Source organism: Lactuca saligna, chromosome 2, assembly GCF_052625555.1.
Source record: "Lactuca saligna cultivar CGN05327 chromosome 2, ASM5262555v1, whole genome shotgun sequence".
NCBI lineage: Eukaryota > Viridiplantae > Streptophyta > Magnoliopsida > Asterales > Asteraceae > Lactuca > Lactuca saligna.
This window is the reverse complement of record NC_136418.1, coordinates 161,962,846-161,974,677: the sequence shown is the minus strand read 5'-3', so window position 1 is coordinate 161,974,677 and position 11,832 is coordinate 161,962,846. Positions and strand designations below refer to the sequence as shown.

Below are 11,832 nucleotides of genomic sequence, written 5' to 3'. Positions count from 1 at the left end.
CCGCAACCTTTTTATAAAATGAAGTACTCTGATTTTTATAAAGCATAAACAAAAAAAATCGGTCTTTTCTGGCCGTGATTTTGGGGATGTCACAGATTTGGTTTCCATACCGTTGCGGGGGAACAAGGTGGGGCGGTGATAGATTGCGCACAACAGCTAGTGCAGGTCAGGACCCCAAGCGGAGGAGAGTTTGTGATCTACGACGAGAGGCCACAACGTGGACCTATAGTATTTTTAGCAGCGAGAGCTAGGCGCTACCTTCAGTAGGGATGCGTGGGGTATATCGCGTACGTTATGGATACCCGGGAGACGGGTAAGGTGACAGTGAACGAGGTTCCAATGGTGCGAGACTACGCTGATGTGTTCCCGGAGGAGCTTCTTGGAATACCTCTGGAGCGTTAGGTAGAGTTCAGGATCGACCTAGTTCCTGGTGCGGCTCCGATAGCAAAGGCACCCTGTCGATTGGCTCCTCCCGAGATGCAGGTGTTGTCTACGCAGCTGCAGGAGTTTCTAGACAAGGGATTTATTCGTCCGAGCAGTTCACCCTGGGGAGCCCCGATCCTGTTTGTGAAGAAGAAGGATGGGTCGCACCGGATGTGTATAGATTACCGGGAGCTGAATAAGGTAACGGTGAAGAACCGTTACCCACTCCCGAGGATTGATGACCTCTTTGATCAGTTGCAGGGAGCATCTTGGTTCTCCAAGTTCGATTTGCATTCAGGCTATCATCAGATGAGGGTTAGAGAGGAGGATATAAAGAAGACCGCGTTTCGGATGCGTTATGGCCATTATGAGTTCGTGGTGATGCCGTTTGGGCTCACCAATGCTCATGCCGCGTTCATGGACCTCATGAACCGCGTGTGTAGACTGATGTTGGATTGGTCTGTGATAGTTTGCATTGATGACATCTTGGTTTACTCCAAGACTCAGGAGGAGCACGAGGAGCATCTGAGAGAGGTTTTGGAGACCCAGAGGAGGGAGAGCCTGTACGCCAAGTTCTCCAAATGTGAGTTTTGGTTGCGCGAGGTGCAGTTTCTTGGGCATCTCGTCAACCAGAACGGGATTTCAGTAGACCCAGCCAAGGTGGAGGCCGTGATGAGGTGGGAGGTTCTGAAGTCTCCATATGAGATTCGAAGTTTCCTAGGATTAGCAGGCTACTATCGGAGGTTCATTCAGGACTTCTCCAAGATAGGCGTACCCCTGGCACGGTTGACTAGGAAAGCTATGGTCTTTCGATGGGGGCCTGAGCAGCAGGCAGCATTCGAGACTCTGAGGCAGAGATTGTGCGAGGCGCCGATCTTAGCCCTGCTTGAGGGCGTGGAGGATTTTGTGGTATATTGCGATGCATCGATCTCAGGCTTAGGCGCAGTGTTGATGCAGAAGGGGCATGTCATTGCTTATGCCTCGAGGCAGCTGAAGCCTCACGAGGCGAACTACCCAACGCATGATTTAGAGTTGGGGGCGGTGGTCTTTGCCCTCAAGATATGATGGTATTACCTCTACAGGGTCCGATGTACCATTTACACGGACCACAAGAGTTTGAGGTACCTCATGGATCAGTCGAATCTGAACATGAGGCAGCATCGGTGGTTGGACATGGTGAAGGATTATGATTGCGAGATCCTTTACCACCCGTGGAAGGCCAATGTGGTGGCCAATGCGCTTAGCTGCATGGAGGCGCCGATCAAGGATGTTTGCATGAGGATGACTGTGGTGACTCCCCTGTTGGAGTAGATTCGGGAGGCTCAACAGGAGGCTATGAAGGAAGAGCATTAGAAGAGTGAGAGAATAGTGGGATAAGTCACCTCCTTCAATTATGATAGCCGGGGATTATTGACACTACACCATAGGGTGTGGGTGCCATATCATGGAGGCGTGCGCCAGATCTTGATGGAGGAGGCGCACAAATCCCGATTCTTTATTCATCCATGGGCGACGAAGATGTATCAGGATCTTCGCCTGGACTATTGGTGGCCCTGCATAAAGCGGGATGTGGCGTGGTACGTCGAGCGGTGTTTGACCTGCAGGAAGGTCAAGGCCGAGCATCAGAGACCGCACGGCAAGATGCAACCGTTGGATATCCCATTGTGGAAATGGGAGGATATTATGATGGATTTTATCACAAAGCTTCCACGAACGGTGCGAGGAGTATATTCGATTTGGGTCATCGTGGATCGGTTGACCAAGAGCGCCCATTTTATTCCGATTTCGGAGAGTATCTCGGCCGAAAAGTTGGCCGATATCTATATCAGGGAGATAGTGGCGCGACACGTGGTGCTAGTATCAGTGATATCAGATCGAGATGTGCGGTTCACTTCTAGGTTTTGGAAGAGGTTTCATGATGAGTTGGGCACTCGTCTGCATTTTAGCACCGCCTTTCACCCGCAGATGGATGGTCAGAGTGAGTGGACCATCCAGACTTTGGAGGATATGTTGCGGGCGTGTGTGTTAGATTTCGGTGGTAGCTGGGATACCTATCTTCCCTTGGCTGAATTCTCGTACAACAACAACTACTACACGAGTATTGACCGTCCGTCCCCCATTCGAGATGTTGTACGGTCGGAGGTGCAGGACCTCGATATGTTGGGGTGAAGTTGGCCAGAGGGTCATGGGGAGCACCAAGGTGGTGCTCAAGATGACCGAGAGAATCCAGCAGGTTCGGAGCAGGCTTCAGACTGCGCAGAGTCGGCAAAAAAGTTACGCCGACAAGCGTCGATCAGACCTGGAGTTCCAGGTCGAGGATATGGTTCTCCTGAAAGTGTCGCCTTGGAAAGGCGTCATTTGATTCAGTAAGCGGGGAAAATTGGGCTCGAGATTCATTGGACCGTTCAGGGTTGTAGCCCGGGTGGGCAAGGTGGCATATAGGCTGGATATGCCAGCCGAGCTCAGCCAGATCCACAGCACCTTCCATGTCTCCTAGCTGCGGAAGTGTCTCGTGGATGATTTAGCGGTGGTGCCATTAGAGGATATACAGGTTGACGACAGCCTGAATTACATTGAGCGCTCAGTCGCAATCCTTGTGAGATTGAAGTGTTTTGGTGGGAAGCCAGACTCACTCATGAAGTCACTCGGCGAGTCAATGCCATGACTCGGCGAGTTCATGGCAATCTTCTTGTCTCAGGAACAACTCGGTGAGTCACAGCTTAGAGTGTTCTTCGGATGAATGAGAACTCGGAGAGTTGTTCATACAACTCGGCGAGTAGGATGAAGGACTAGTGGACTTGGGTATAGAGAAAGGGACTCGGCAAGTTGGCAAGCCAACTCGGCGAGTCTGGTCAACTGGCAGTTGACTGTGACTTGACTCATGACTTGTTAAGGGTAAATGGACAATTTACCCTGAGGGTGGTTAGCAGTATTTGACTAAGTGTTTGGTGGGAATTACAGTCAGAGGATTTCCGAAGCAGCAGCAGCAGACAAACCATTCCCACACAGATCAGTAGCTACTACGAGGTGAGTTACCCTCCAGTAGCGGTGGGTCTAAGGCCACAATGCCGACCCACCAGTAGGAGACGTATGATAGATGATTGTATTTGTGATATCATCTAGGTTTGCTACTACCTGATATGTTATATGCTAGCATGATATGTTGTATGTGATAGTAGTAGAGTGTGGTTGTTAGGACCGAAGCGTAGTCAGACACCCCAGATACGTCTGACAGTATATGATGATATGTTTGCATGCTGGCTTTGTACGTTATATACGATAGAGGTAGTAGGAGGGGACTAATCCCCGAGTTCGGTTGCTAGGACCGAAGGGTAGTTCAGGAACCCTAGATATGTCTGATAATATGTTATGTTATGATATATGTGATAGTAGCAGTAGGGGGTGAAATAGTGCCCGAGGTTCGGTCGTCAGGACCCAAGGGTAGTCAGCACCCCAGAATGGCTTGACATGGGTAGTCAGCACCCCAGAATGGCTTGACACGGGTAGGTCGGCACCCTAGAATGGCCGTACCGGGTAGGTCGGGCACCCCAGAAATGCCTGGCAATATGTATGATATGTGATTGTATGGTATGCGGTATGATGGGGGAATTCAATAAGCTTCGTGCTTATAGTTTTCAGTTTTGGTTTTAGGTACCTCTTCTTCGAAGGGGAAAGAGCTGGCGCGGTAGCGGCCTATCACACACCCGCTTCGTATTCCGCATCATGAGATCTTCCTAGGGATTTGTACTCTGACATTATTATGTTTTATGAAATGTTTTCCAGACATGCGATATCTTTATGAAATGTTATGATCAGTAAACGTTTTAATTCGAATGTTTTGCTAAATATATGTTTTCAAAAATGAATTTTTTGGCTCGTATTTTTCGGGTGTTACAATTCCAGTGAAGCAAATCTTGAACATTCTATTCAAACGCTACTTCTTTCTGAGTTTGGTGCTTTTACCCAGAAGTTTGACCAAAAGCTTGATCAGACTTTCAATCGCTTTAACCATCTTTTGAGCAGGATGCTTAAATACAACCTGGGGTGGGAAAAGATTGAGCAAAAGGTTAACTTTATGAATGGTTTAAGGCCTGAGTGGAAAGTAGCTGTTTCAACTATTAAAGCTCATGAAGAGTTCAAGAATCATTCGTTAGCACAGCTAGTGGGAATACTTAGGTCCCAGTAAGATGAACTAACAAAAGGAAGGGAAAGTTGTTTCTGGTATGGGTTCATTGACCCTAGTTGCGAAGGGCAAAAAGATTGAAGAAGATGATTCGGAGTTTGATCTCTCAGATTGCATACTCTCGAAGGAGGAATATGCTTTAATGTTGTCTAATCCCAAATGGTTCGCCAAAAATAACTTTGGACGTCTCAAAAATACTAAAAAGTCGAAGGATGAGAGCATCAACAACTCTCAAAAGGATGAAGTAAAGAAGGAGAAAAAGGTGATGGGAGACTCCGACTATGACTACAACTATTTTCATGGAAAAAAACATTTGGACAAGGAATGCATGTTGAGAAGAAAGACGAAGAAGATGGTGAAGCTTACTATCACAGAAAGTTAGAGGAACTTAAAAAGAAGAAGAATGTAGATCATGCTAAGCTTGCTTTGATTGTGCAGGAAGATGATGACGAGTTTGGAAGAGTTGACGTTTGATCGATGGATTCAGAGGATGAAGAAGTTTGAAGACCCACACATGGTGAATGCTTCATTACGAAGGTGGAGATCCCTGAGTATGAGGGAAAATGCTTGATGGTTCACAATGATATTTCAAAGAAAAGGGGGTACACTACTGATGGCGGCCATGTTACTGGCAGTTGTTTCGCAACGAAACCCATTTCAGAGTAAATCAGTAAATGCGAAAGAGTTATCAGAAAGGTATAATCTATTCTTTTATCCCTTAATATTCCTGTTGCTAGGTATGAAACTGAATTAAATGATTTAAAATTTACTATTTCCAGCTTTAGTGATAGTTTAAAAAGAGCTGGTTTAAGTAATTCTAACTTGATTGATCAAATTAGTAGGGTTACGAACAAACGTGAAGAGAGATGGATGTGGATTGAGAAGTTAGAGTTGGAGTTGTCTAGGCCTAAGGACGATTTTATTTATTTGAAACGAGACAATTTAGGTGGTTGAAATAGAGAAATATTTTTTTTGTTTAATTGTTCAACGTCTTTATTTTAATATCACACAACTACATCTTGACTGTTAAATAGGCAAGAATATCCACAAAATGATTTTTTCCATGGTATGCAAACTTTTATGAGCTAAAATAATCATAAAATTATTTTTTGTCATTTTCAAGGTTATGATAAGAAATCTAACAATTATTACATAAATTTGATAGTCTGCAAACATATGGTATTTGGTATTTATTATACGAATTTGTTTTATCCAACATTGTATATGTTTATGAGTGCATTTTGTTTAAATGTATGTATTGTATGTATTTTTATTGTATATATGTGCATATGTATGATGGATGTATGTGTATTTGTCTGCAATAAAAAATTTATGTGTGTATAATGTATGCATATGTGTATTTGTATATATATAGTGTGTATATATATATATATATATGTGTGTGTGTGTGTGTGTATGTGTGTGTGTATGTGTGTGTATGATGGATATATGTGTATTTGTGTGTAATAAGAATGTATGTATGTAGGATGTCTTAAATTTTTTATGACTTAATTAGGCAATCCTCAAAACTACAATGCTATAATTAAAAACAAAAAAAAGTAGGATGCTATAAAGCAAAATCTCATTTAATGCTACAATTAAAAAAAATAGAAAGTATGATGCTATAATTCATTTCATCATGTAAAGTATAATGTATAATTGCAACTTTATTTAGATTCCTAGTTTATGTGTATTTGTAATAGAAATTGTATCTGTATATCTTATAATTTTGCAGGAAATGGTGACGATATGGCTTTTGTTTTTGTACATCATGGCTGTTGTTATAGGTCATAGACATGGGGGTGATGGAGTTGAGGTTCCATCTTTCCCAGGCAGTAAAGGTGTTTATCATCATGAGCAGGATGATAAGTCTTATTATGAACTGTTATTTACTATTTTTATTCAGTTATTATAAAATACCATTTCTGATAATTTTTAATTATACTTATAGTTGCACCACACAGAACCTAAGCATGATGATAAGTCTCATGTATCTATGTAATGATCAATAAATGCATCTTGATTTTTGTAATTATTTTTTAATTGTGTTTATGATTTCAGTGAAAAAAAATAGCAATGTAGTTGGGTTTTTTTTCATAGTTTAAAAATAGCAATGTACTTTGGCATAAATAAATACATGTTGATTTGGTAAATATGATTGTAATTCTGTTTATGTTTTAAGTGCAAGAAAATAACAATGTAGCTTGTATTTTGTTCCATAGTTTAAAAATAGCAATGTACTTTGGTAGTTTTTTTTATTATGTTTGATAATTTAACTTATAAGTTTATATATGTTATTATTTATTATGTAGTTGAAAAATCTTCAAGTAATTCTTAACGACCTGGCATGTTGAGATGAACTTTATGGGTTTTTTTCAATCGGGGAAAGATGAAGGAGGAAACGATGGTAGCAGAGGTGATGGTTTGTCGAATAACTAGTTTGTGTTTTGTATGTTAGATTTGTTGTGACACTTTGGTACTAACTTGTTGTAATTATAAAACTTTGGTTGTTTATTTTAGCACGAAATTAATTATATATAATGTGGTTACACTATTTCGTACCTAATCCGATATTATGTAATTTTTTTTCCTGCATTTAATGTCCTTATGTATCAGGTTTTTTTGCACCAATATCGTTGATTAAAAACAATTAAAAAATAAATGAAAAATATTATTACTGACGACAAGAGCATTAGCAATGATAACTGTCTTTACGGGTGACGTTTTGATCAATAGCGATAGAGCAGTAGCGGAAAATTTTTATCGGCGACGTGTCGGCGCTATTACCTTTATCGACGACTTTTCCACTCTTTAGCGGCGATTTTTGTCGCCACTAATTTTCTTTTTCTTATAGTGGTAGCTGAAAAGATAGCTGATAAAAAAATGATGTTTGGTAAACTAACTGAAAGCTAGCTGAAAGATATAAAATTATATAAAAAGGCATTTAAGAGAATGTGTTTATATAATTAATTAAGAGGTATATTTGAAAAAAGTTAAAAAAAAAAATACTTTAAATAGTTTTTTAAAAAGTTAGCTTATAACTTACTTTTTGACTTTACAAATGTAACATAAATAAATAAATAAATAAACTTGAAAAATAAATTAATTTATCAGCTAGCTTTCACGCGCGCAAAATACAGGACTCAATAATAGCAAAAGTCATGATGGATGCTACATAAGGCTAATGATGTAATAGAACATGAAAAAGTTTATTGAACTATTGGTTAAAATTATAAAATAAGCAAATTAAAAGCAAATTGAGAGATATTTAGGTTACTTTGAGACATTAACGCAAGTTTTTATTATTAGGGTTTGAACATATAAGATAATGGAGTATGCATTTAAAACTAGTAGCCACAAACACAGAAGAGAAGGGACTTAGAGCTTGAAAGGGAATTTACAAATCTTGATTTAATGTCTCATGAAATGATAAAAAGATAAAACCTAAACAAGGAACGAAAAAGAAATGTTTTAACCCAAAAAAAAAAGTGAACATGCAAGGAAATCAAAGAGGGGTCCTTCAAAAGTGATTCTGACAATCTCTAAGAACAGTTGGTAGTGGCAACTTTTGATTAATTATCACAATGAGATGATTCATTGTCTTGCTCAATCTCAGAAGCAGCTTCTTCTTCTTCTAATTCAAAGCAACAATCATCAATCCCATAAGCTGCATGCCCATTCCCAAATGCCTTTATATGATCTTTTAAAGATCTCTTGTGTTTGAAATCTGATCCGCAGCTACAATACCAAAGTTTCCCACAGTTTTTCTCATGGGTTCGCCAATCTCCTCTGACAGCAAAGGCCTTGCCGCATTTTCTACACATAAACGGCTTGATCCCATGCTTCCTTTTGTAGTGTGTCTGAAGGGTTCTGAAATCTTTTAGTGGCTTGGCCCTTGGGTGATCGATGTTGTTTCGACACCCAGGTGCACAGCAGTAGCATGGTAGCCTTAGCATCGCTGTTGGCTGTGTTCCCCTTAGCGATTCTGGTCCTCTCCTGTATTGAGATCCATGGCCCCACATATGCATCTACAGTACATAAATCATTCATAAGATATCATATATTGGAGATATTATGTACATATAGCACAAATGTCACATTAGTAGTCGAACAATTGATTTATCGACTGAATTATATCCAAGTATGCTACACTTCATTTACATGCAATCCAAAGCACGCATACCATTAATTTAGCTAGTGTTATTTCGAAATGCATTTGCTAATGATATAGTAAGAGCAAAATGAATCCCCACTGAAACAGTTCGAGATTTATAGTATTGCTGATGCCACTAAATCCTAGGTTGAAAATGCATTCCGAGAGTAAAAATCTTGTCGATAAAACTATAAGTGGCTAGCTAGTACTAGTCGTACATGAATTTTGTTACTACACTGGTTACAACTTGTTCAATTCATCAAATAAATTAGGTGCATTAACGTACAGAAGTTAAATTTTATGGGTGCACTCTAAATTTCATCTGGATCTGTTAGGTTTTCAAAATCAATAACTACTTTATTTGTGGTTAAAAGCAATACATATCTCCTGCTACAGCAATAAATGGAAGTAAAAGACCACAAGAAAAGCTGCACGAGAAGGACTCAAAGGCTGTCTACATGTATAATTTGCTCTCTTTAATAAACAAAGAAAGCAAAATACTATTAGTAGTTTTTGATGTGTGGATAGCATAGAATATCCAAACCATCCTCAGAAGATTATGTGGGGTTTTTTGGTGGGAATTTACATGTTAAATCTGCGTGGTCAGAGATATGCGGATAGATGAAAAGAAGGCTTCTTTTTCTTTTTACCTGTTGAAATATGATCAAGAAGATCAAATATGTATCTTAGGTGGAGCAGGGAGATGATGAATAGAACAAGAGAAAGGTTTCAGTTTTGACACAACTGCCGATGAATAGAGAAAAGGAGAAAAAGAAGAATGCAAACTTCAAGGAACAAAAAGCATAATCCTTGTCTTGTTCAATCACAGAAAAAGAAGAAATTATTTTTACAGCACTATCTCTGACCAGTATTGATCAGTTGGACCAAAGTGTTGATTTGTTCAAAATCCCCAAAAACCCACAAATCATGCAGATGAATGAAAAAAGTCATGGGACTGAGAATTAATTAAAGGATAAATTAATGCTATAGAAAATCAAAACTGAAAGTGAAGAAAAAGAGGTAACTAACCCTAACCCTAAAAAACAAATATTATACATATATACTTTCTTTCATTATACAAAAAGTGAAATACGAAAAAAGGAGAGTTGAAAATTAGCAAGAAAAGAAGTGTACAAGGAAAGACGAATATGGGTTTTGGCTTTTTCTTTTTCTTTTTGTAACAAAAGAGATTCAAAGGAAGGGGGAACAAAGGTTGTGTTATAGAGAGCTTTTAAGGTAATACCTGCATGTTATTGTATCTGTTGAAGGTTTTGAAGCAAAGAGGGCAAGAGAACTGAGTTGGTCCAATTAGAATCTGAGCTGGAGTTGGGATCCAATACTGACCCTTGTTGAGTGCGCTTGTAAGATACCCGTTGCTGTGTGTACCTTCTTCCTCCTCCACTTCTTTATGATCAGCTTCAGTAGTATTGTTGTTTGAATTGGTGGAAAGCCTTGTGATGAGATCAGCTTCGGAAAAGCTAGGGCTTGGGAGACCAAGATGTAGAGCCACAGTTACAGTCTCATGATCATCATCATCAGTTGTAGTTTTGTCCTTGTGATGATCTACGTCCATGGCTATGGTTGTGGTGGTTGTACTACAAGAATCATTAGTTGTACTGCTAAGATATTCTTGATTTTGGGTGGGTGATCTTCTTGATGGGCTAAGGCTGAGGAGAGGAAGAGCTTCCCTGAGCGGTGGAGAAGGCGGTGACGGTTGATAGTAGTGAGTGAAACTGGAATAGGAAAGCGGGGGAGGAGCTGCGGGAGCAGGAGACAAGTAGTAATAGTTAGGGTTAAGATTAAACCAAGATCCATTGTAGTAAGTGGAGTAAGGGTGATCGCTGCTCATGTTGCAAAAGGTAGGAAGCAAAGATCAGATGAACAGCTAAGCTAGGATTATATACGTAGATAGAGAGTGAGAGAGGGAGAGAGAGAGAGAGAGAGAGAGAGAGATGGCCAAAAAGTTGAAAAGGTGAAGACTGAACAAAAACACCAAAGCTAAAAGATGTGCAAGGAGAGGTTTTAGCAAGGCAAATCAAGGTTGATAAAGTATTTAAAGCTCATCCTCATAATAAAAAAATAGATAGACAAGATATCACTACCTCTCTCAGATGTGACTAAACAATAGACATACATGCTCCATATGAGAGAGAGAGAGAGAGAGAGAGAGAGAGAGAGAGAGAGAGAGAGAGAGAGAGAGAGAGAGAGAGAGAGAGAGAGAGAATCAGTTAAGATTAACGGGGGGCAGTGAGAGAGATAATGTTGGGACTTGAAAGAACAAAGGTCCGTCATAGCACTTTCCTGTGTGGAAAGACGAAATTTGTAAATATAGGTAACTACCAAAACGATCCCTGAATAATTAGAATTCATAATTTCAGTCCCTTAGTTAATTTTAAAGAAGCCTTCGTTGACCTCATGAATTCATGATTTGGCTTACAACTAGAATACTATCCCACAGAATGCTTTATTTGTGATGTTACGGTTTTTGAGATTGATTCTTTTATTTAAAGTGTTTATTGGTTTATTATAGTTTAACATTGATAATAAAGATAATAAAGAGTTTTAAGTATTTGAATAACATGATTTCATAAACATTGATTTAAATAAAGAATTTTTATAAGTTAATTCTTTCTTATTGACTTGTTTAAAGAGTTTTCAATAAGTTATTTTCTAATTGCACATATAAACACTATTCTCCAAACACAAAAGGTAACTTATTGACTTATTATGTTTTCATTGTACTAGATAAGTTAAATCAAACATTTTTTTTTAACTACTTGCGACTTCTAACTACTCACATTCGACCGAACATTTTCACCCTAGTGAGAAAATTCTAAAATTAAGCAATCAGCTTCGCTATCAGCAAAAGCTCTCTTCTGATTTCCATGTACCACAAAAGCATCTTCCTTATCTAAGCCTTATCAACATCATCATTCTTCTTACAGTTGTTGATTCGAATCAAGATGTTGGTGAAATGGGGATTTGTGTATTTTTCAAGATCAATGATTTGAAACAAAAACTTTGTCACATTCCCTCTCTTGTTCATTGATTGGAAAACAACACCATAAGGCTG

The 11,832-nt window shown here is 39.4% G+C and overlaps 1 protein-coding gene across 1 annotated transcript; it reads right to left on the bottom strand.

The window, feature by feature from the left end:
• Nucleotides 1–7,984: 7,984 nt before the first annotated feature.
• On the bottom strand, nucleotides 7,985–10,869 carry LOC145032456 (zinc finger protein WIP5-like). Its single transcript, XM_078981270.1, has 2 exons — nucleotides 10,003–10,869; nucleotides 7,985–8,634 (listed from the first exon to the last, which is right to left on the bottom strand). Exons 1-2 carry the CDS (start codon nucleotides 10,606–10,608, stop codon nucleotides 8,179–8,181), a joined length of 1,062 nt encoding a protein of 353 aa, XP_078837396.1. The 5' UTR covers nucleotides 10,609–10,869; the 3' UTR covers nucleotides 7,985–8,178.
• Between the last annotated feature and the right edge of the window lie 963 nt (nucleotides 10,870–11,832).